The sequence below is a fragment of the Neocloeon triangulifer genome, unplaced genomic scaffold (assembly GCF_031216515.1).
Source record: "Neocloeon triangulifer isolate White Clay Creek 2 clone unplaced genomic scaffold, ASM3121651v1 ptg000001l, whole genome shotgun sequence".
NCBI classification, from domain to species: Eukaryota; Metazoa; Arthropoda; class Insecta; order Ephemeroptera; family Baetidae; genus Neocloeon; species Neocloeon triangulifer.
Genome location: NW_026775544.1, coordinates 9,952,470 through 9,975,353, shown reverse-complemented (window position 1 = coordinate 9,975,353; position 22,884 = coordinate 9,952,470). Strand labels below are relative to the sequence as shown.

The window sequence follows — 22,884 nt, the reverse complement described above, 5'->3', positions numbered from 1 at the left end:
CAGGATCAGAGAGCGTACTCGTTTTGCGGGACCATCGAGTACATGGCTCCGGAGGTTGTGAGGGGTGGCAGTGCTGGACATGATATTGTAAGTGAATTTTTCTTCCTTTCGGAATTGGCGACGAAAGCGATTCGCAACAGCAGGTGAATTTTCGTTAAATAACACAAACAATAATTGATACAACGTGTTACGGAATGGAGAAAGTGCACGCTGCGTGGATAGAAAGAGACGCCGAGCAAAATTGATGTAGTTTGCGGTGGCAGAGAGCCGTTTCCTCGCTCGGTGTCCCACTTTCTGTGACCGACATTTCGCACTTTGTACAATTCGTTCGAGCAGAGTACAAGAAGAAGGCAATCCTCTCTTCTTCTTCCTTGGCCGAACGAGAAAAATAAATGTTGTACCGTTTTATTGTTTTTGGCTGACTTTTCGACCGGAATGGGGGCACCTCTCTCTGATTGAGTTATCAAATCCAAATTCTCTGAGCGGCAACGTGACTTTTTGTATTTTCATCCCTCTTTTGGTCTTCTTTGCTGATGAAAAAATCATTTTTATGCCATCAAAGGCGCAAATATCGATCAGCACTGAAAATAGAACGCCTTGAATCACGTTGACCCATCTCTCTCGTTTTGTTCTCGGCGCAGAGACCAATCAACAAGGTGGTGCAAAAGCGTGCTCGGGAGACTCCAAAAGTGTGCGTTTTGCGTTCTTTTCTATTTTCGCCCTTGCACGTGCGACTTTGACATTCACGTGCAGTCACTTTCCCGAGCACAGACCGCCTTGTGATATCTCTCCAGCCAGGACTTTCTACACCTCATGATATCAAAAAGCCACGAACGCAACTCAAGCCGAGCAGAAAACTCGCTCTTTTATTCAGCCAGACCATTTTTTAAGGTCTGAAAAAATAAATAATTCCCTGCTGTTGATGAAAGCTCAATGTTGAAACTAAATATTCATTCAAATTAATTTCGTTTTTTCAAATTTAAATAATTTTTTTAGGCCGTCGATTGGTGGAGTGTCGGTGTTTTGACCTACGAACTTCTGACTGGTGCCTCTCCTTTCACTGTTGACGGTGAAAAGAACACCCAGCCTGAGATTTCCAAGTAAGTACACATATATTCCTCAAATTCCACCAGAGACCTCTTTTCACAAGCAAATGTCAACCGCTTCTTTCAGACGAATCTTGAAGCAAGAGCCGCCGATTCCGGACAATCTTTCACCCGCTACGGCCAACTTTATCTCCAGACTGCTTGTGAAAGACCCGAGGAAGAGGCTCGGCGGCGGACCCTCCGACGCCGACGAACTGAAGCAGCACCCTTTCTTTGAGGTCAGTTCGATTTGAATTGAAATGAAGCAATGTAACATTAAAAACGTCAATTACAGGGTATGGATTGGGAATTGCTATCCAAGAAGGCGATCCCGGCACCTTTCATTCCAAAGTTAACCAACGAGCTAGACACCAGCAACTTTAGTGAAGAGTTCACAAAAATGACACCCACAGACTCTCCCGCTGTTGTACCTCCTAATTTTGATAAGATTTTCAAGGTGAGTTAATTTCCTTCAAGGCAGACAACCTTAATCATTAACACAATTAGACCGAATTCCATTATCAGAGGCTACAATATAATCATTAACAATTGGCCTCAAAATAAAAAATCGGAGCTGATAAATGTCTCTGCACAATTGCTATTTTTAGAAACATATTTCATTAATTACCTCTGAAATAATACCAATTTTTATTCCAGGGCTACTCGTATGTGGCGCCGTCAATCCTGTTCAGCGAAAACGTCATTTCGGACCACTTGCTGCACCGACCAGACACCTCTAGTCTTAGTTCCTCCAACAAACTGATGGACTCGCCCTTCTTCCAAAACTACGACCTGGACCTGGACGGCTCCATCCTTGGTGACGGCAGCTTCTCGGTGTGCCGCAAGTGCAGACACCGACAGACCGGCGTTGAGTACGCGGTCAAAATCGTGAGTCGGCGAATCGACTGCACCCAAGAGGTCAACTTGCTGCGCGCCTGCCAGGGCCACCCCAACGTGGTCAAGCTGGAGGAGGTTTTCCACGACGAGGCGCACACCTACCTGGTGCTGGAACTGCTCAAGGGCGGCGAGTTGCTCGAGCGGATTCGCAAGAAGCAAAAGTTCACCGAGAGTGAGGCCAGCAGGATCATGAGGCAGCTCGTCTCGGCCGTCAGCTTCATGCACTCCAGGGGAGTCGTCCACCGAGATCTTAAGCCTGAGGTGAGAGTTTTTGAATTTTTATTAAAATTCTTCGTGCTGAAGAAATCAGCGACCTTCTCAATCAACTAGTCAGAACTTTGGCAGCTAATCTTTAATTTTTGTGTCCACAGAATCTGCTATTCACCAATTCATCTGATAATGCTGACATCAAGATTGTTGACTTTGGCTTTGCAAGACTGAAGCAAGAGAATAAGCCAATGTTGACACCTTGTTTTACTTTGCATTATGCAGCCCCCGAGGTTTTGAAACAAGCCATCAACAAAAGCAGCGGAGGCTACGATGAGACCTGTGATCTTTGGAGTTTGGGTGTTATTTTGGTAGGTTTTTGTTTGTTTATTCAGAATAAATTTTACTGCCAGAAATCACTTTCACTTAATCTATTCTAATGGTTAAATAAAATAAATAGTTGCATCAATACTGTAGAAATTATTTTATCTAACCAAATATTAAATTTAAAAAAGTTAAAACTTAAAAAAAAAATAAAGAGTGATATTTTGAATGTATTTAAGAAATACGTTGCAATTCAAATGTATTAATTTTTTTAACATTTTGATTTTGCATTTGCAGTATACAATGTTGTCCGGTCGGGCGCCCTTCCACGCGCGCAGCAGGGACGATAGCGCAGCAGCTGTGATGGCCCGAATCAAGGGCGGCGAATTCTCATTCTCGGCGGACGCGTGGTGCCACGTGTCGTCGGCGGCCAAGCGTGTGACCCGCGGCCTGCTGACTGTCGACCCCAAGCAGCGGCTGACCATTGGGGCGCTGCACTCGAATGAGTGGCTGCAGGGCACGGGGCCTTTCCCGGCCACGCCACTCATGACCCCGGACGTGCTGGGCGCGTCAACGCGCTCTGTCGAAATGGGGGTTGCCCAAACCTTCAGTGCATTCCACCGAGCTCACCGAGAGGGATTCAGACTGCAGGAGGTGTCCAACGCCAAGTTGGCGCAGCGGAGGCGCATGAAGAAGTCATCCACGGACAACAGGAGTAGCTCAACTTCCAGCAGCTTCTCTTCCTCCAGTTCCTCAGGTAAATTTCATATTCATTATTTATTTATAAAAAAAATAATAATAATGAAGTGGATTATTCCCCAGATACAATGAAATAATTTCATACATTAAGAAATTTTGATGTTTATTATTTTTAAATTAGTAATTTTTTTCAAAATGTAAAAATTTAGGGTAAAATTTCTTTGCAAATTATTCTTACAAATTGTATAATATTAAATTTTGTTTTAGGCACTTCGTCCATAATCCAAACTCCAAGCAAAGCAACTCAGTCGAGCTCCAATTCGTCCCTCGGCCCGTCTCCCGGCAAGTCCACTGACAACATTTTCAATTTTGGAGAGGCGCGCGTACAGGAGTACCTGTCCAGCCTGTCCGAAGAGTCGCGCTCGAACGAAGACGACCTGAGTCCCATCCTGCTGCAGCTCCCGTGCCACGAGAGTCCCCCGCTGGGCCCCGTCACTCGATCTCGCAAGCGCAAGCAGCAGGAGCACGACCCTTCCGGCTCTCTCAACCTCTCCTCCTCTCTCAGACACCGCAAGCGGCACAAAAGGACACAAAACAGGCCAGGGACCATTGTGTTGGAGTGATAGGCTAGTGAAACAAAATTTCAAACATACAGCTTTTTCGAGTTGACCATTCGACTAAAAGAGAGAGTTTAATGCTTTGTTGCATTTTTACACAAGCGTATTTTTATACATGAGATAAAAAGAGGAGAGGGATAATTTTATCCCCGTTTCATAAAATTGGTAGCCCCAAACCGTTTATCATCTTTGAAGGTTCTTTTCTGTGAATCTAGTCATACACACATACCTATTTTATTTATTATTTATTGAAAGACATCATGCAGGAACAATAATGTAATCAATTTGGTTGTTTCGTAAATGAACCAACCTTGACCTCTAAGGCTTATTTGTGTGAGAGACAAATAATGTATAAAAGTATCATCTCTCAAGAATCAGTTTTCAGTCGAGTGGTTATGCTCTGGAAGCCGTAAGAGCAAAGGGCGCTGTGAAAAGAGCCTTTCAATTGTGTTACTAATTTCTTAGTTGAGAATTAGTTATTGTTATGCAGATGAAAGATATTTTATTATTAAAAATGAAAAGAACGTGCGACAATTTAGTCAAGCCTGGACCGATGTGTATGTTTACGATGGAGGCAATCAAAATCAAATTCGGTCCTGAGTCCAGATTCAATTATATATTGCCAGTGATCAATCAGTGCCCACTCAATGATAGGTGGGTAGAGAAACTGCGAAGTGAAGAAAGGGTGTGTCTATTTTGAATGTGCCGCGGAGATGAACGTTAGCGAATAGCAGAGATATATCCGAGGTGAAAAGTAAATATTCACTCTATTGAACATATTCCACTTGTTAAGTATAAAAACCGCTGATTTTTTCTCATTATATTATATATGACATCTTATTATTGTTTTGTGTTGTTTAGAGGGAAAGATTATTTAAATTATGTATCTGTTGTGACTAAAAGTATTTGTAAGAAGAACACAGCCGACAACTGGCTGACTTAACACCTGGAACTCTTTACCGCACTAGAGAGACAAACCAACTTTCTTAACAAGATATTTGGCATCAAAATAAAATTGTTTTCAATTGAAACCCACGCTTTTCATTTCTCCACACCAACGCACTAAGAAATTATTCTAAATTAATAGAAATACTAAAGTTACATTCACAGCACTTTGAAGTTTGCATTTTAATTAAGTATTATTGAAAAATTTATAAATTTTTGAACCCTTAATATTTGTCGAATTGATTGTAAATTACTCAGATATTTTTGTATTTTATCAACTCAAGAATTTGCAGTTAACATTATGACATTTTTGATCATATCAATTAGTTTAAATATTGAAAAGAAACCTCAAGTTAAGAAACCATATTAAAATGGAAATAAAATCACAATGTGAAGTTGCTATACCGAACAAAAAAATATAGTTAGGATTAATTTAAATTAAAATGCAGTGTTATTTTAAAATTATTTTCAGAATACTCTCTTTTTTGAAATATTATTTAAGTAACTTTTGCATTTTTAATTTTAAGAAAAGGGTCATACTATATTTATAATTTTTTCAAATGTCAGAACAATTATTTCAAATAAACACGCGTTTGTTGAAAGAAAAAATTTAAACAATCAAAATTCAAGTGATTGTTGGGTCTAACAGAGTTTCCGTTGACATTCTTGCTTCTAAAATCGTATTCAAATTCAAACGTCCAGATTTTCTAAATTCTGTGATGCCGCGACCGCTTGGACGCAATTTAACTGCAAGGATTATGACGGACCTGCCTAGTTTGGAGCACTTTGCGTGGCGAGAGGAGGCGATCAAGGGCGGGAAGGCCATTCTTGAGAGTCGCCTGCAGCCATGGATCGCCCAAGAGGATGGAAAATTCTCCGCAAGCAAGCCCTGGCAGGAGGTGATCCTTCAGAAGACCACCAGTTCGGGACAGGTCGCGCTCTCCGGAGTCATGCACTTCTCACCAGGAAAGGCGCGCGAGATTTTTCTCCCGCCTGCGATTCTCAGCTCGCTCGGAGTTGCCAAAGACCGTTTTGGTGCGCATCATCAATCCGCCGTTGGCCACGTCCGTGACTTTGAATCTTGACGAGCAAGAGGCTGCCGCGGCGGCCAAGAACATGCTGAGGTTGATGGTCGCGCGCAGCAATGGCCGGAAGATCAACGTTGGAAGAACGGAACATCCTTTTGCCCCAGAACCTACTGGAACTTGGCGTTCGATTTTTCAAGAACACATGTCAAGGAGGCATTTCCAAGCAACGCAGAACAACATGAGAAATTCTGTGTGAAACCAAGTTTGATATAAATAATAATAAATTTTGGGATACTTTAATTTGAGAAAGAAATTTGTTTCCTAAGAAATCACCCGAAAATCAAATTTTTTAGAATAAATAGTTTTATAATAATGGAGATAAAATTTCAGAAATTCCTTATTAAATTCTAAAGATCTATTTATGGAGACAAAAAATTTGGGAAGCACTTGTAAATTTTTATCTGCCAATACCAGCGAGCAATATTTAAACTTGATTTCTTTTTGAACACTAAAAATTTGTCAAATTTATTAAAATTACCAGTAAATTGTCGGATTTTTTACATTCATAGGGCTCACTCAACAGTTTTGTTATACTTCCAATAATAATAAGTCAAATAAGAAACTGAACTCAAGAGGTAACTTCTTCTGTGGGACCAAACTCGAGCTTATCTTCGTTGAGACCTTCGACATCCACTTCTGATTCCACGGTTGCGTTAAGGGCGTTCAAAGTCACCTCTGCAGATGGTTTGCTAACTTCTCTCGTGGCCAACATTGAGGTTGGAGTGGTGGGTGTTTGCGCTGGCTGCTGGACAGATGTCCTAACTGGAATTCCTGCGTCCTCAAAAGCTTTTTTCTTCAGAGTTGCACGAATTTGGTTACTGTAAATAGTGGAAGATTGAATTTATAGAGCATTCAAAAATTAAATGAATAATGAATTTTATTAAATTAAAAACACAGTTGATCTTGCTAAATAGTGAACTCACACTGTCCGCGCCTTGATGACCTCCGAAATCGAGTTCAGGTCTCCGCTAAACCGCTGCAGCGAGTCCCTCAACATTTCTATCTCCTGATCTGTCCACTTCCTAGCAAGATCAACTGCGTCAGTATTATTCTAGCTACAATTTAATTGCATTTCAATGCACTTACCCCGCTGTCGAATCGGCCGAAGCGTGCAGCTGCATCGTCAATTCGCCCAATTTGTTGAAAGCCGAACCGGCCGCCGCAAAAATCTCGCCTACCTGCGTAGAAAATCAACAAAATTTCGATTTAAAACGAGCTGTTTGGAGATATTTTGGCCTTTTACCTTCGACGCCGAATTCATTGTGACGCCTGTGGGGGTTTAAAACGTCCTAAAAATATTTAAAGTCAACAAATTTTAACTTTTTTAACCGAGACCCTCGGGACACAAACAATCAACAAACTTTTGGTTGGCGACGCACTCGTCACAGCGCAAGCGCCGGTCATATTTCTTATTTGAAGCGCTATGGCGCATTCAAGGCGCGATACGCGATACACGCCAATTTATTTGCGCAAGAAATAATGAAAAAAGAAATTCCGTGAAAATTTAAAAATCGAATTTAAAAGGTCATTTTTGCGATTTTATTCATAGATACTTTCAGAAAAGGTTTACTTTTAAATAATTATCATGAAATTAAAAAATATGTAATTTCCTTTGAACAATTAAACTATTTCAAATAATGCTTCATAATTTTCTGCAAATCTCTACCTGTTTGGAAAACTAATTTTTACAAAATTATGCATGTGTATCAGAGATTAAACTTATTGCATTCGTATTTGCGTAATGTTGACGTTGCAAAGATGGAAAGGGGTGAGAGAATCATCTGCACACTCGACCTCTTTGCTCACCGCCACCGCTCATCAGTGTCAGTGAGGCTGTGGTCGGGCGAGGGTGTGCAATTGTGCATCTCGCAACTTGATGGCTGCTCTTTTTATTCCCGTCTTGTCCTGTTTCGTGGCTGCAACGTCGTCCGAAAGGCTCTGGAGTCGCCATCAAGTTCTGGACCATGATTCTCAATTCACCCTATCGTGGAACCCTCGCTTGGATGCAGAGGGTTATTTCCACTTCAACTTGAAGGCGATCACCAAAGGTTACGTCGGATTCGGACTCTCCGACACCGGGACCATGGCCGGCGCAGATTTGGTTGTGGCTTGGCCCGAAAAGTCGGGAAATGCAACTGTTTTGGCAAGTTTAATAGGGTGGAACCAAAAATATTCAAATATTTTCAATTAAATACTTTTAATTTAAAAAAAAAATAAACATATTTATAATTAAAATAAAAATTGCTTTCAAGTAAAAAATGATGCATTTTAATTACTAATTATGTTTTCATTTTGGTTGCGGCCGTTTTCCGGCCAACAAGATGCGCTTTTCTTGCTGATCTGAGGAAATTGGAGTGTTCTCAGTTTCTCAAGAGCAAAATCGATCTTGTTGGTCCTGGAAAAGAATTCTCGCAAAGAGCGCAGTGCCGCGAGATTAATTTCCCCTTTGACAGGACATGTACGCGAGCCAGAACGGCCTTCCGAGGCAGGACGCGCACAACGATTGGCACCTGAAGGGCAGCGCCTTCAACAGGAAAACTGGCGTCTTCCAAGTCTCGTTGGCGCGCAAGATTGCCGCCTATGACGACAAAGATCTGCCAATCCACGTAGTTAATCTAAATCCGATTTGATTTTTTTTTTTATAAAAATAATTTTTTTAGGAAGGACCAGTGCTGATAATCTACTCGTGGGGCAAAACCCGAGCTCTGGAGCACCACGGGACCAATCGAAGAGGCGCCGTCAAAATTAATTTGCTGCAACTCGCAAATCACTCTGGACTGATGAAAAAAAAACCATCCACTTTTGAAGTCCTATTCTTTTCAATATTTGTTTCTAAAATTATTTTCAATTAAGTTTTGAGTGAGTTCGAGAAAGATGTTGATTTTCAAAGTTGAGTGGTTGCTTTCTATTGATCCACCCCTTGCCATATTTAATTACTCCATACTCTTGAGAATCAAGAGTTCACATTGCAGGCAACCTTCTCATTACATTTTGTTCTCACTCCCTTTCAATTTATGCGACGAGCGTGGTATTAATTCATATTTTTGCGATTGAAGTTTTCATTTTAATGAGTGGATGTGTACATGTGGACTGTGGAGGTTCTTGAGACGCTTAGGTTAAAACATTTTTTTTTATTACTGACACAGTCATTAAAATCACATTTACACAAGGATTTTTCTTGCAAATAAATGCACAAAGCTCGAATAAAATTTGGAATGTTGAAGCAAAGAAAACTGCTTTCCCTGTACAATAATTAAATTTTCAAGCTATTTTAGTATGGCTGATTGTGAGAATATAATAGTATCAAAGGAACTTGAGAAATAAATGCCATAGTAATGGAATTTAAATGCTAGGAAGAGCAATCTTACAATCTGATGGTACCCTCGGGCAGACTGGCATTGCACAACTGGTAGCAGTGGAGGTCGTTGACCAACCTCAAGATTCCTTGACTAAATGAGGGCAAATCCTGTAAATAAAAAAGGACATAATGAATAATTCCGTAACAACTTTTGGGCAACAAACCGATTCGGGCTTCAGATTTGTGGCTAGAGTTTGTTTCTGCGAGTTGTCAATGCTGAGATTGGCAGCTAAAAAGCTCGGAACGAATCTCAAGTAGAAGTACTCGAAATCTACCGCGGCCATGGAGTAAAGTGCACCAGTGACCTCGTCTTGCAAAAGGCCATGGTTGCGGTCCACGAGGCACTGAAGAAGAACAGTTAGGAAATGCGGCAGAAGTTCTTCTTTGAAAATTGTCTGGAAATTTAAATGATATATTATTTTTTTAGGAAAGAGATAATGAAACACACCTTTTGGTAGAGCTTGCATTTCGAATTGAGCTTTTCCAGACTTTCCAAACTGACTTTAAAAGCAGCTGGGTCAGTCTGGAGAAGGCACTGGCCAAAAGCTCTCAAAATCCTGAGCAATTGATCTTTATGCTCCACAGAACCTCCCTCGGGATCACTGTTTTCTTTGCCAAGCAGAGCGCAGCGCATCCCTCCCTTGAAGAATAATCGCCAGTTGTGCAACACAAGCTCAGCCAGCAGCTCCAAAAGAGCTACTTTGACATCCGGACATGGGCGCTAAAATCAAAGTTATTAGTATTTTAATAATGAAAAAAATTTAGAAATCTTACCTCGCACACTAAAGGATAAATGTGGTCCATGCAGAGATTCATCGTGCTTGGCACAAATCTCTTAAATGCCTGACTCGGCTCTTGTATTATTAGTTGTAAAATCCTCAAAAATCTATAATTTTATTTAGAAATTGCAATAAAAAAACCAAAACTCCTAAATGATTACTTGTCGATGACGCACGGCCCCGAGTCTAGTTGTAAAACGGCCACTGTCAATCTGTCCCCTGTAAACACTTCTAAGAAGACCTGCGCCATCCTCTCTGCAAACTGAGCACCTAATTGTGCCTGCAGAGCTTTGAACACAGCCAAAAAGATTTCTAAAAGGGCTTCACAAGCCTCTGCAATTGGAAATAAAAATAAATTGCGATTTCAAAAAAACAAAAATGTGAATTTACCTGGGACATTTACATATACAGGGAAAAGCTCAAGGCACTGACTGACGGGAGCTGCAACGCACGCAGAGAGGACCCTTTTGGTGTTGGAACCTTCCCCACTCAAGTTTTCAACTTGGTCCGTGAGGAGTTGTAAGCAGTTCACCAGGTGGGTGACTGAAGTTGATAAAATTAAAATTAATGCGCAGAATTTTTGAAAAACACATACCTTTGTCCCTACTGACAATCCCGTTTGGCAGCCCTTGCAGGTCTGCAGTGATGGCACCTATTAGGCTGGAGTAAACACTTTGCCTTTCTGGCCACTGCTGTTCAATTACACCAGCCCATGGCAGCAACAAAGTGTTTGCTAGAGATCTAAGCACAAGTTTCTTATCCTGTCGAAATGAGAGCAGAAAATTAGTTTCATTCTCTCATTTTGTTTCAATGAAAGCATACCTCGTGTGGAAGACTGGGAAAGCTGGGCGCTTGCCGCAAGAGGGCCTGCATTTCCGGCAAACTGCTGACCTCTGGACTTCTGAGGGAGGCAGTCAAACTGACCAAAAGGTGGGCCGCAGCGTGGGCCACTAGGGGAGGAGGGTTTTCAGACATGGTCGAGATGGCCGTCCTGATGCATTCGAGTGCCAGTTTGTGGCCAGAAGGAACTTCACCCAGCCAGGGAGCCCATGCCTTCAGGGCAGCAAGCACTTGGGCATGTCTGAAAATTTGAATTTGAGATTTAATTTAAATGAAACTATTAAAATCCTACACAGTGAGAAGGTCCGGTTGCAGAACTGGGCTGGGGCAGTGCAAAGGAAGATACATTTTTGTTTGAGCACCGAAGGAGGCAAGATTTGCAAGTCTTTCAGCAACTGCCAGGGCAGCAGTTTGTTCAGTCTCCAAACCATCACAAAGGCGGCCAAGTGCTTGGCTCAGTGATGAGAGATCGTGCAAAATGCAGTGAAGGCGGGAGGCTTCGTGTTCCTGCAGGTTTACTCCCGTGTTTCCAAGTCGAACGTACTCCATGGAACTACTTTCCCAGGCCTCCAGCTACATAAAAATAATCTGTGAAATTCTAGGAAAGAAAATTTTAAATGAAACTTACCACCATAGAATAAGTTTCAACGGGCAAAAGCTCGGCAATTTTGGCTATGGTTTCAATATGTTGGCATAAATAGTGCTGCCACTCAGTCTGATCCTATTTTAAAAGAAATTCATTTATAGACTAATTGTTTGATTCAAAATTTACGTCAGAATCCATGTTCTCGTCATCCAATTCCTCCAACTTGGCCTGATTGTACTTGAACTGGATGCTAGTCAAAACGTGTGACAGCAAATTTAACAAAGCCTCTTTATACCTGGAAACAAATTTGCATTAAAATCAGTTTTTATTTCTTTATAATTTTGACAAAATATACCATTCCAAAATATTCTCCTTGTGCATGGTTCGATCTTGAACCCGAGACGAAAGGTAGCTGATAAGCTGAAGCCACAACTCCAGGCAGACCAACTGTCCTTCGAAAGTGGGCTGTTGGAAGGTGAACCTCAATAGCAGGTTAAGAAACTCTGACATAGGAAATCTTCTGTTGCCCTCAAATCGGTGCAAGTGGTTTGTGACAAAGACGCGGAGAAATTCGGAAAATTTTTCCAAATAGCTACAAAAGTTGAAGTAAATCAAACAATTTTCTCTTGATTTAAATTATAATTTACATACATTTCCTCTACAGATTCTAAGCCATCAGACAGAAGCTTCTGCAGAAGGGTGAAAACTGAGCCAAACATTTCAAGGAGCAAATCATGCCACTCGGCAGGAACACATTGTTTGTAGAGAAGTTCGTTTATGGCACACATTGCCTGCACTCCAAGTGAGGGAGAATCTCCACACACCTGACATACAAAGAACATTAATTGCCTTTCAAAATTGTGAGAATTTTTATACCTGGACATGCTCAGGAAGGGCAGCGTAATGAAAGAGGATTTTTATCAGGTCAGGAGTGAGATAATTGTCAAGAGGAACCCAAGACAAGTATTGAGCCAAGGCCTTTAAGGCCAGAGAGCACACCGCCTGGTCATCTTCGTCAGAAAGGTTTGATTTGGTCAGTCCAGGAGTGCCTAATTTTGCAGCTAACATTCCACTCAACAATAAAGAATCTAAATAAAAATATATATATATTTAAAAATTCTGTTTCAAAATTATAAGAATAAAGTTACCAGATGGTGACGAGTTTTCTGCAGTGCAAGAGTCAATTTGCCCATGCGTGGGTGACGGTGGAGGAGTCGAGGTCCTCGTCTTTTGCCGCTCCAGTTGTCTTTGCAAAACCCCCGTCATGGCCCTGAACAAACTGGGCACCTGAAGCAACAAGAGTCTTCTCAGTTCGTCCTTTCGAGACGAACTGAGATCCTCCCTCGGTGAAACCAGCTCTTCGGAAGCGGTGAGTGCAAAGACCAGACCCAGAACTGTGTGGTCACTACTGTGGATCAGCTGGAGGATGGTGTCGAAAAACTCAGGATAGAAGTGCGGCCAATCGTGTCTGGCTATGTCCACGACGAGCTTGACGAGCTTGTTCCTCAGAAAGGGAGGAAGGTGCTTGTGGTTCTGAAGAGTGTAGCTGTTCAGAGCAACCTTCAGTTGCACTCGCTCCTCCCAAGGCAATCCTTGCCACTGCCTGTTCACCACGGTCTGCAATTTCATCAAATTGAAAAAAAAATTAGTGAATATATCAACGTGAGAATCTTATAAAATGACATGGTTTTTTTTTTTTTTTTTTTTTTTTTAAAGAAAATAAACGCACCTCTATCGTTGTTAAGCAGAACATGGAGACAAACTGGTTGGAAGTCCGGGATAGGAAATTCAGGCAGTGGCCCCAAGAACCGCGTTGGGAACCGAAACCGAGCAGGATTTGCTCGATTTCCCTCTGTCGTTGGGCCGGAGCGCCAGAGAAGAACTCGTCGAGCAGAGCTTCCAGGGTTTTCAAGTCGCCGTTGTCGTCTCCCTAAACGGCAATTTTCGATTAGATTTGGGCATTAAATAGGTAAATTTTTAATGGCCTACCATCTTCGGGAGATTAATATTGTGCCTGTGAAAGTCTACGGACTAAAAGAGCTCGATTTGTTAAGAAAACATGATTAGAATTGGCGAATTCATGTGTGTGGTCGCACGACCACTGAAACGTCTGCGCCACGCCCCTTCTGCAGCATTCCCATTGGCGCTCGTTCGCCGACGGCGCCTGATAAAAACAAAAATCAAAATTCGGCAGCGCGACCAGGAAGAGCTCCGTCACTTTTTGCGATAAGAAGACAATATGTGATTAAAGATTAAAGTTTTATGCATACATGTTGATACATGTCATTAAAAAAACATCGATTATCAAAAATTATCAAGAATGGGAATACATAATATTATACATTAAATTTTTATCAACGTTGTTTCCAAATTCCAAAGCCTTCTGAATTTTGGGCTGATTTTATTTTTTATCATGTTTATGAATATAATATTCTGCCCATCATTTTTTTCTATGTTTAATTTATTAGAATTTAAAAATGTAAGCAATTTCCAATTTATTTGACTCATGTTTTAGTTGAACTATTGATTATATTAAATTAATAGGTATTACTCAGGTATTAGTTACTATTTTAATCATTTAAATTTTATTATCTTATCTCATAAATTAAAGAGATTTTTTCACATGAATAAATGCTGTAATTAAAATTACTTTAATCATTCAGTTTTTTTCAAAAAAAAAAAAAAAAAAAAAATCCAGAGATATAATAACTTGTTATTATAACTTATTATCTTGCTATATAGCAAAAATTGATAAAAAATTATCTTAAAAAGGAAAAAAATTAGGAATACATAATTACATATAATTAAAATATCTTTTAATGAGAGGCAATAGGCAATCAAAGAATTGGCAGGCGCTCGTTCTCGGCTTTTATCTTTTTAGTCGCAGTCGCTTCTCCTCTCTCGCGGCTCTCTCAAGGACACGCGAAAATCTCGTACACAAATTAAAATAGAGAGGCTGCGAGGGCGAAAGTGGTGTGTTCTGTGTTCCCTCCTCGCACACACGCCCCGCCATCTGTGTGGCGACCTCGCGAACCGACTTGGAGCAGAGAAGATCGGAGATTCGCGAGTGTGCTTCGAGTCGCGATGGTCTTCGCTGGACAGATGCACCTGCGGCGGATCCTTCTGCAGCCTCAGGTGAGCACCAGCACGAGCGTCCGCGGCGCCGACCGAGGTCGCGGCGCCGCCGACTCGTCGGCCGACGCCGACACTCGGGCGTTCGGCGCGACCTTGGGCCTCAAATCTCTCTGTTTTTGCTGCCGTCCGTGTCCGCGATTTGAACCGGACACACCTCCTGCCAATAACCAATGGCAGGTGCCCAAATGTTAAGACGTAAAAGCGGTCGGCGCTGACGTACGTGAATCTGCCCCCAGCAGATGGGGACCCACGTGCACCCGCAGGTGTGGTACATTTTTTTTAACACTTTGGTAATTTTTGCAGATCGCTCGGCTTTACCACATTAACGCCTCGAGATGGGTGTCCCAGCCGCCGTACCAGATCTTCAAGGTACAGTGTGTCCTTGAACTGTGTTGTCACCCTAATGCGAAAATTTTATTGGTCGGTTCACAGTACTCGGACTTAGAAGTGACCCTTGCCTCCCCAGAGATTCTCAAGCCCAAGCCCGAGGTGTCCTCCCTGCAGTTCGGAAAGTTTTTCACCGACCACATGATGCAGGTTGAGTTCCATAAGAACAACGGCGGTTGGCAGACTCCGAAGATTGTGCCTTTCCAGAATATCTCCCTGCACCCTGCAGCCAAAGTCTTCCACTATGCGGTGGAGGTAAAAAAATCTTTTTATATTTAATTTTGTGTGAGATTTTCCTTATATAATTTTTTTTTTAAAGTTATGAAAGCAAAATTTATAATATTTCTGCTATTTTAAATGAAGTTCGCTGATTTAATTTCGTCTTTTACACAATACTTTTTATAATGGTATAATTATTATGTATATTTATTCCATAAATATTTATGTTAGTAGAAAAATAATTTTTAAATTTAATTGAATTTTTCTGACAGTACAGTCCCAATACAAATATGCAGAAAATTTTAAATATTTCACATTTAAATAATTGAATCCTATTCATACAATTAAACAATAATTTTTAATGAATATATATTTTTTTTATTTCTCTTGGTGACAGAATGGAGTTTCAGATTTCTGTTGCTCTTGATTAAATTATGATTTTGTCACCTTGAAATAATATATGTCGTGGAAGGCAAACATAAATATCAGCAGTGGCACAACACAGAATATTATAGTCGGAGAGTGGAAAGTTACACAATGCGTTTGCTGCCTGGCTCTGCTTCCTCTTCTCACTGACTCTTTATTTTTAGACCGCGCACGCAAATGAGGTGGCCTAACGAAGAGTCGCTTGCAAACTAATTTGCAAACGAGGCTATTGACTTTTATGCCTTTTGCAACTAGATTTTTTTAATGAGTTTTTGGTCAAAAGTTTCCTCTTCTCTCTTTTTTTATTTCTTTTCCTTTAACCTAGTTGTTATTAATTTTATCTGGTGCAGCCTGCAGACACGCGTCATTAATTTTGCTATGATTGATTTAACTCTCATGAGGTCAAACTGATGATGTTGTAATCACAAACTGTGCCAATCTTGTACACGTCACTTATTGGAAGTGCCTATACTTATTGTTCTGTGATTTAAGTCCTCTGTTATCAAACTTGCAATCTACGCTACTCCTGACATGGCACAATATCTGCAGCATTGACCATGAGTTCGCATGTGCTGCGTTCAGAATTTTGATGTCAGCAGTTCCTATGATTTTTATTCAAGGTTGAGATTTATTTAAATGAAAAAAAAAAAATCATAATTTTTACAGGAAAAATTGAATTTTTATGCTAGGAATTTAAATATGAAGAAAAGCTAAACAATTTAAAATCAAAATAAGAGAAAATACAGATATTTGTAAAACTTTGAAATTTCCACAGCTCTTTGAAGGTATGAAAGCCTATCGTGGAAAGGATGACAAGATTCGGGTGTTTCGGCCGGACCGCAACATGGAGCGAATGAACGTATCAGCTATGAGGTCCGAGTTGCCCATATTTGACGGCGACGAGCTGACCAAGTGCATCTGTCGCCTTATCAGCATCGACCAAGAGTGGGTTCCCCATTCTTTGTCCTCAAGTCTGTACATCCGCCCAACCATGATTGGAATCGATGTGAGAAAATTCTCCTAATATTAATTATTAGAAAAAAATTATTTTTCCTTTTCCAGCCCACTCTTGGTGTTTCCTCTTCTGATAATGCCTTGCTCTTCGTCATTTTGTGCCCTGTCGGTCCCTACTTCCCCGGCGGCTTCAAACCGGTTTCTCTGTTGGCCGACCCCAGGTTCACTAGAGCCTGGCCTGGAGGCTGCGGCGACCGAAAAATGGGTTCGAATTACGCACCAACCATCAGAGTTCAGGTACTTGAGTTTTTCTCCTAAATTTACCTAGTTCGACAATTAGTTATTTTAAAGGCTGAGGCACTTGGTTTAGGACTGCAGCAAGTCTTGTGGCTATTTGGAGACGACCACCAACTAACAGAAGTGGGCACCATGAATATATTTGTACTAATTTTGAATGAGAATGGAGGTAATTGGCAAGATAACAATGTTTTAGGTATATTAACTGAGTGAACTTTCAGAGAGAGAACTAGTTACTCCACCATTGGATGGCCTAATCTTGCCAGGAATCACAAGACAGTCGATTATTGAACTTGCTCTGCAGTGGGGAGAATTTAAAGTAGTCGAACGTAAAATTACCATGCCCGAAGTGCAGCAGCTTCTTAATGAAAAAAGAGTGAGCATTTGTTTAAGTTGATTATTATTATAAAAATGATGATTTGATTAAATTCAGCTGCTGGAGCTTTTTGGCGCCGGAACTGCATGTGTGGTGTGTCCGGTGTCCTCTATATTGTACCAAGGGCAAACCTTGAAGATCCCCACCATGGAATATGATGTTCCAGTGCACCAGCGTATTCTCAAGACCCTCACCGACATTCAGTACGGCCACGTGGACCACCCGTGGGCCCTGCGTATCGACCAAGCATGAAAAATTGTTTCCTACGTACATGTTAAGTGTTCCAATAATTTTACCTTCAGTGCAAGCAAATTTAACACCATATCAAACTCGAATCAAAGAGGAAACGAGTCAATCCCAACGAGTCAGTTGATATTTTTGGAGCAGCCCAGGAAGTAAATCAAAATCAATTATGCCAGACAATAATGGTCAAACGAAACACATATTTTACAGAGAGATGAATTTAAAGAAATATAAAAAGCTCAAATATTTAGTGAAACAAATCTTAGCTCTCTTAAGATTTGCCTTTATTTATATACTTTGTTATTGCTCACAATTATATTCTTAGAGACGCAGTAAGAATCTCTCTACTTGGTGCCATCATACTTAAATTTTCAATGCAGAAATTTAGATTCGAAAAGCAGCCCTTTGCTATGCATATATAAATAAATTGGGTACTTATGTTAGCACGGGTCTATTGCCCAATGTTAAATATTTATTGATATGTTGAGAAAATCGCCCAAGTGCCTTTTAACGAGCTTTTGCCTCGGATCAATAGATCTGCATCTACTGCAGCGTTTTTGAAACAAAATGTTATTTTCTATATTCTGAAAGCCTTTCTAGTTGTTAAAACGTGACAATACGTAAGAGGATAGGCAGCAGTTGAGTGCCTCTCCTGTTTTAGACATCTTCCGTGCCATTTTGTTACTCAAAGATCTTTATTTTTGTACTGTAGAAAAAAAAACTCTTGCCCTCACATCAGTCATGTAGCCGTCTTGCAGCTGTGTGAAAATGTTGCCACGAATTAAAGTTTTGAAAATTTTAAGCTGGACTTATTTTACTTTTTATTAGCAATTTTGCTTGATTAATAAAGCTTTGCCATTACTAAAAAAAAAAACCATATACTTGTTGCTCTTTGAACCCCTTATCAATAACAAAAACTGAGGAATTGTGGCATTTTATAGTTTGTGCTTGTGACACAAAGGCAGCTGGGGCCCTCATAGTAAAAAGTCTTGGTGCAGCAGCTGCACATGTTGCGATTTTCCCAGAGGGGAGATAACAATGAGCCTTTCTTACAATAATTCACATCCAAGTTGAATCCATTCACCTGCCCTTTTTTCCATAACAATAGGAAGTGCTAAGCCAGACCAAAGATTCCCTTTAAATAGTGTTTTCCTTGTGTATCTGATTTATACCTTTAAACTGAAATGCTTGATGAATTTTTAGCATAAAATAATAATAGTAATAATAGTTGAATAATAAAAGTAGTTTGAATGAGTTGCTTGTGCAGCAAAGATTTAATTATAAAATGTGTAGTCTTGGTCAAATTGCAAACATTCAGAAATGACATTATTATTTACAATCAAAGACACCCTTTGTACTGGTCCATTGAATTAAACTGATGAGTAGGGTGTTGGGTTGTGAACACAAAAGTCGACATAATCAAAAAGGCTACCATACAAAATTAAAACAAACGCAAACATTCGTGGCTCGCATATCACAGGAGTCCATCAAAGTTATCAGTCAAATGAGTCAACGGAGCTTAATTTACTGCGAGCTTGAGCTCTTGGTGATTTTCTTGGGAGTAGTTTCAGCAGCAGGTTTTGGTAACATCGACACCAATGTGGGTCGCAGAGGTCCTAACAGGCTAACACAGCTCCACCTGAAGCAGTGAGTTCAAAAATAAAGAGACTGAAAAACTTTTCAGCGGAATCAAAACTTACTTTGAAACCTTGTACTTGTCCCTGATGGCTTGTTGCGGGTGCATTGGCGCCTCCGAAAAGGCAAGAGTCAGGGGGTCGAGGCAGCTGCCAAGGTGTTCAATGGACAGACCAGTGAGCTCTCGCAGGTTTTCAGGCCAAGGCTCAGCACCCATCGTGTGCCTTGCCAAAGCAACAGCCGCCGCAGCCATCTCGGAGGGAAGGAAATGCATGAAGCGCTCTCCGTCCAACAAGCTCAGCTCACACAGATACTGAAATGGAATCAATTGTTTAAAACAGATTATTATTCAAAAGCCTTCGTTGTACCTGTGAAAGATGCTTGGTAGGCTCGGAGCTGTGAGCCGCAAGGTTGTACTTGGTGGCAAACCTCAAGATGGTTGGGGTGGACATGTCAAAGGTAAGTACTTTGAGGATGAGGTGCTCCATGCGGAGGACCTGCTTCTTGGTGTAAGTGTCGTCAGTGATGTAGACAAACTCACTGACATCTGGAGGATATATCTCCTCAAATTTGGCAGCAATGAACATAGCCGCAGTGCCAACCAACTGCAACTTTCCCCTAACCACAGACATGTAGCTTAGGAACCGATCAATGTAAGACACAGCCAAAAACAGGGTTTCCCCATGAAGGTTGTACTCGTCAGCAACTTCGACCAGCCAGTCCACCAAGATTGAGCGCATCGAGTAAGTGATGTCCGGCTGTTTCCGCATGTAGCCAGGCTTAGGCCGGAATTTCAGCTGAAAAAGATGGAAACAATTTAAATATGAAAACTTATTGCAAAAGATGGTAATTCAAAATTACCTCGGCTGATTTCATGTACTTGTAGATTTCAGTTTGATACTCGGTGACGTTGTAGAACTCTTCTTCAACCTGCTGGTAGTTGATCCTTCTCTGGGCCACGCTGCGATCGACGGACATTGGCGAGCCAATGATGCTGTCCATAGACATGTCCAGGTTAAGCTCATTTTCGTCCGGAATTTGCAGGTGCGAGATGCTGTTGGAAATCTCGCCTGACTCTCTGTCATTTTCAACATTCTCCTCCACAGCTGCAATATCTTCAACCACGACCTCCTCTTTCACTTCAATCACTGGTTCAGGGACGACCTTTTTCGGCTCTTCCTTCCGAATTTCAAATTTCGGCTTTGACTCGCAGGCCTTGGCTTCATTTTTCCGAGCGAAGGCATTTTCGTCGGTGGCTTTTAAAACAGGTTGCTGCTGAAAGCAAAAGGCATGCGTGGCGTCATTTCAACGAACATTTCATGAGAGAAAAGTCCAAATTAGAGAAATTCTTGCAATTCTCACGCCGAGGAAAGACTGAAGTGCGTGGAATTTTTGAGGAAATTACCTGTTTGGCTGCCCTGGGTTGCTGCACGCGAACCCGATTTTCGTTCACGACACCGAGGACAGACCGCTTCTGTCCCTCGGTTTTCGTTTTGGCGTTCTGCTTCGCCCTGCGAACGGCGCCGCCGTTCTCTTGGTCCTGGAAGATTTGGAACGAACTCATGGCGAGATTCTAGGACCAGAAATCGATGGAAACGGTGAAAAATTAAGCTGCAATTGCGACAGCTTGGCAGCACTCCGACCGACTTGCTACACGTTCAACGTTCTCTTTTCAACGGATCTTTTAAATTGAAACGAACATGCGCGCAGCTCGCAAGCCAATCAGCGCCCGGCACCGGTTGCAACGCTAGTCAAATGAGTATTAAAAATTCGTAAGAATTTTTCTCCATTTAAAAATTTGAATTTAAACTGTTATTTAATAAACAACAATTAAACTTTTGTTTTTAATAAATATAATTTAATTTTTGGTTTATTGCCAAAAATCGGAAATAATGAAGATATTTTTTTATTATTGAGAGGCACGGGAAGTTTGAAAACTTATGTCATGATTAATGCGGAAAATTTTAAATTTAAAGCTCTAAAATTTAAGTTATTTCAACCATTTTGAATTATTTTGTTCGAAACAATATATTTTGTTAAAAATTCTGCTTAAAATGTAAGTAAAAATTGCAGACGGAATAATTATACTCTTTTACGTAGTTTACGTACATTGTTGTACTGCTACTGCTCTTGTCAGCCCCGCCCCAACTTCTTTTTTTGCCATGCTTGATCGCTTGACGCTTGAAGCAAATACTTCTTGGCTTGAAGTAAACAAAATAACAAATCGCACAGAACTGCACAGAACCCAGTGGGCTGCTTCATAATTTTTGCAATTGAATAATACTTTAAAGAGAAGAAATGTCAGCTCACATCAAGTTTGCCTATAATAGTTAATAGTGCATTCTATAAAACATTAATAATTTTCTGTTTTTCCTTCAGGACCATTCACCCAATGAAATATATGAGAGACTTTTTGGTAAGTAAATACATAATTATATCTATTATGTATTATGTAATTTACAAAAGATAATTATTTAGCTTTCCTCAAATTTCTGGCAAAATTACTCATGAAATATATTGGAATTTATTTATACTTCATATTTTAATAAAAAAAATAAAATACATAATAAAAAAATTGATAATTTTATTTTTTTGTAAGGCTCGGAAAATTAGACCTGATGGTAGAAAACTGGCAGAAGTGCGTCCAACAGCAGTTAATGTCGGATCAATCAGCACAGCAGACGGATCTGCTCTCATCAAAATTGGAAACACCGTTGTCATTTGTGGTATCAAAGCTGTGAGAAGAAATACATTAATATAAAAAAATTCTTTAAGATTATTTGACTTTTTTTAACAGGAATTGACGGTGCCGAATGCTGAAAAACCAAACGAAGGTTTTGTCATTCCTAACTTAGAACTTCCACCACTTTGCTCACCACAATTCAAAAGTGGCCCTCCTGGAAACACAGCCCAAGTGTGCAGCCAATTTTTAGCAGACGTCTTGGCCAACTCAAAGTGTGTGGACCTGCAATCCTTATGTGTGGTGCCAGACAAGGTTGCGTGGGTTCTGTACTGCGACCTTGTCTGCCTGGACTACGATGGCAGTGTCCTCGACGCTTGTGTTGCTGCACTTGTTTCAGCATTGAGCACTGGTACAATAATTATACTTTTTAACTTTTATCATTTTCTCAAAACTTTCATTGTGCAGTTACCCTGCCAGAGGTGAAATATGACCCAATAATGAAAACCAAATGCGTCGAGTTGGAGAAAAGGAAACCTTTGGTTTTGACGTGCTACCCTTTTGCCAGCACTTTTGCTACGTTTGATGAGTAAAATTTATTGAAATGCTATTGTTGATTGTATTAAATTTCTGTTTTTCATAGGGAATCTATTTTAGCAGACCCCTCTGAGGAGGAGGAATCGTTAAGCTCGGGCACTATTACTTGTGTAATGACAGGTGCCGATTTGTGCACTGTCCACAAGCCAGGTATACCATTATTATTATATAGTTGGATCTGGTCAGGATGTTTAAAATATTTTTGCTGTTTAGGTGGTTGTCGATTAAATGAGCAGCAAGTAAGTGAATGCATTTCAAAGTCACAAAAGAGATGGCAAAGTTTGAAAGGTATGGTTGAAGCGTCCATGAAGTCGGTTTACAGCAATGACTTTTGAAAATCGAGTTGATTTGATTTGTATTAAAGTTCAATTAGTAATAAATTTTTTCTATGTATGGCATTTTCAAATTGCAGACTCTTTAATTATAGGCAGTAAAACCTGAAAATTCGTCAGTGAGTTTTTTTTTTATTAAAACAGCCAATTAAATTATGTAAAAAAAATTAACAAATAA

General features: G+C 40.5%; 7 protein-coding genes across 13 annotated transcripts in view; 4 read left to right on the top strand and 3 right to left on the bottom strand.

The window, feature by feature from the left end:
• LOC132202367 (ribosomal protein S6 kinase alpha-5-like) overlaps window positions 1–4,860 on the top strand; it is a 38,097-nt gene extending 33,237 nt beyond the window's left edge. For both annotated transcript variants that reach the window (XM_059629275.1, XM_059629360.1), the window contains exons 6-13: window positions 4–87; window positions 997–1,100; window positions 1,174–1,324; window positions 1,381–1,542; window positions 1,743–2,243; window positions 2,354–2,560; window positions 2,811–3,270; window positions 3,480–4,860. In XM_059629275.1, the coding sequence (XP_059485258.1) occupies window positions 4–87; window positions 997–1,100; window positions 1,174–1,324; window positions 1,381–1,542; window positions 1,743–2,243; window positions 2,354–2,560; window positions 2,811–3,270; window positions 3,480–3,835 (2,025 nt within the window). In that variant the 3' untranslated portion in view covers window positions 3,836–4,860. The remainder of the gene's footprint in view (window positions 1–3; window positions 88–996; window positions 1,101–1,173; window positions 1,325–1,380; window positions 1,543–1,742; window positions 2,244–2,353; window positions 2,561–2,810; window positions 3,271–3,479) is intronic.
• Window positions 4,861–6,170: 1,310 nt separating this feature from the next.
• LOC132194298 (chromatin complexes subunit BAP18) lies at window positions 6,171–7,123 on the bottom strand. Its single transcript, XM_059615476.1, has 4 exons — window positions 7,106–7,123; window positions 6,949–7,040; window positions 6,786–6,884; window positions 6,171–6,680 (listed from the first exon to the last, which is right to left on the bottom strand). Exons 1-4 carry the CDS (start codon window positions 7,121–7,123, stop codon window positions 6,431–6,433), a joined length of 459 nt encoding a protein of 152 aa, XP_059471459.1. The 3' UTR covers window positions 6,171–6,430.
• A 573-nt stretch (window positions 7,124–7,696) lies between these two features.
• LOC132205663 (DBH-like monooxygenase protein 2 homolog) lies at window positions 7,697–9,209 on the top strand. The gene is made up of 3 exons (XM_059634938.1): window positions 7,697–8,005; window positions 8,316–8,468; window positions 8,523–9,209. The coding sequence occupies exons 1-3, from the start codon at window positions 7,739–7,741 to the stop codon at window positions 8,712–8,714; spliced, it is 612 nt and encodes a 203-aa protein (XP_059490921.1). The 5' UTR covers window positions 7,697–7,738; the 3' UTR covers window positions 8,715–9,209.
• On the bottom strand, window positions 8,769–13,722 carry LOC132205117 (exportin-6-A). Its single transcript, XM_059634035.1, has 17 exons — window positions 13,415–13,722; window positions 13,155–13,355; window positions 12,574–13,042; window positions 12,302–12,513; window positions 12,077–12,249; window positions 11,781–12,017; window positions 11,612–11,720; window positions 11,468–11,560; window positions 11,132–11,412; window positions 10,822–11,080; window positions 10,595–10,760; window positions 10,390–10,542; window positions 10,161–10,332; window positions 9,995–10,106; window positions 9,669–9,941; window positions 9,385–9,615; window positions 8,769–9,328 (listed from the first exon to the last, which is right to left on the bottom strand). The coding sequence occupies exons 1-17, from the start codon at window positions 13,415–13,417 to the stop codon at window positions 9,227–9,229; spliced, it is 3,246 nt and encodes a 1,081-aa protein (XP_059490018.1). The 5' UTR covers window positions 13,418–13,722; the 3' UTR covers window positions 8,769–9,226.
• A 680-nt stretch (window positions 13,723–14,402) lies between these two features.
• On the top strand, window positions 14,403–18,300 carry LOC132205332 (branched-chain-amino-acid aminotransferase, cytosolic). Its single transcript, XM_059634352.1, has 8 exons — window positions 14,403–14,560; window positions 14,864–14,929; window positions 14,993–15,202; window positions 16,368–16,598; window positions 16,655–16,843; window positions 16,898–17,012; window positions 17,065–17,219; window positions 17,277–18,300. The coding sequence occupies exons 1-8, from the start codon at window positions 14,510–14,512 to the stop codon at window positions 17,469–17,471; spliced, it is 1,212 nt and encodes a 403-aa protein (XP_059490335.1). The 5' UTR covers window positions 14,403–14,509; the 3' UTR covers window positions 17,472–18,300.
• Window positions 18,301–18,713: 413 nt separating this feature from the next.
• LOC132205186 (G2/mitotic-specific cyclin-A) lies at window positions 18,714–20,789 on the bottom strand. 2 transcript variants are annotated; one of them, XM_059634233.1, is made up of 5 exons: window positions 20,503–20,789; window positions 19,959–20,369; window positions 19,466–19,894; window positions 19,163–19,410; window positions 18,714–19,101 (listed from the first exon to the last, which is right to left on the bottom strand). In XM_059634233.1, the coding sequence occupies exons 1-5, from the start codon at window positions 20,659–20,661 to the stop codon at window positions 18,987–18,989; spliced, it is 1,362 nt and encodes a 453-aa protein (XP_059490216.1). In that variant the 5' UTR covers window positions 20,662–20,789; the 3' UTR covers window positions 18,714–18,986. The 2 variants fall into 2 exon arrangements, with proteins under 2 accessions (XP_059490216.1, XP_059490140.1); XM_059634157.1 differs by having other exon boundaries at window positions 19,959–20,372; window positions 20,503–20,788.
• Window positions 20,661–22,780, top strand: LOC132205402 (exosome complex component RRP43-like). 5 transcript variants are annotated; one of them, XM_059634714.1, is made up of 7 exons: window positions 20,661–20,856; window positions 21,477–21,513; window positions 21,697–21,834; window positions 21,895–22,189; window positions 22,246–22,366; window positions 22,421–22,524; window positions 22,588–22,780. In XM_059634714.1, exons 2-7 carry the CDS (start codon window positions 21,490–21,492, stop codon window positions 22,707–22,709), a joined length of 804 nt encoding a protein of 267 aa, XP_059490697.1. In that variant the 5' UTR covers window positions 20,661–20,856; window positions 21,477–21,489; the 3' UTR covers window positions 22,710–22,780. The 5 variants fall into 5 exon arrangements, with proteins under 5 accessions (XP_059490697.1, XP_059490534.1, XP_059490456.1 ...); XM_059634551.1 differs by lacking the exon at window positions 20,661–20,856 and adding an exon at window positions 20,997–21,153; XM_059634473.1 differs by lacking the exon at window positions 20,661–20,856 and adding an exon at window positions 21,255–21,412.
• The last annotated feature ends 104 nt before the right edge of the window (window positions 22,781–22,884 follow it).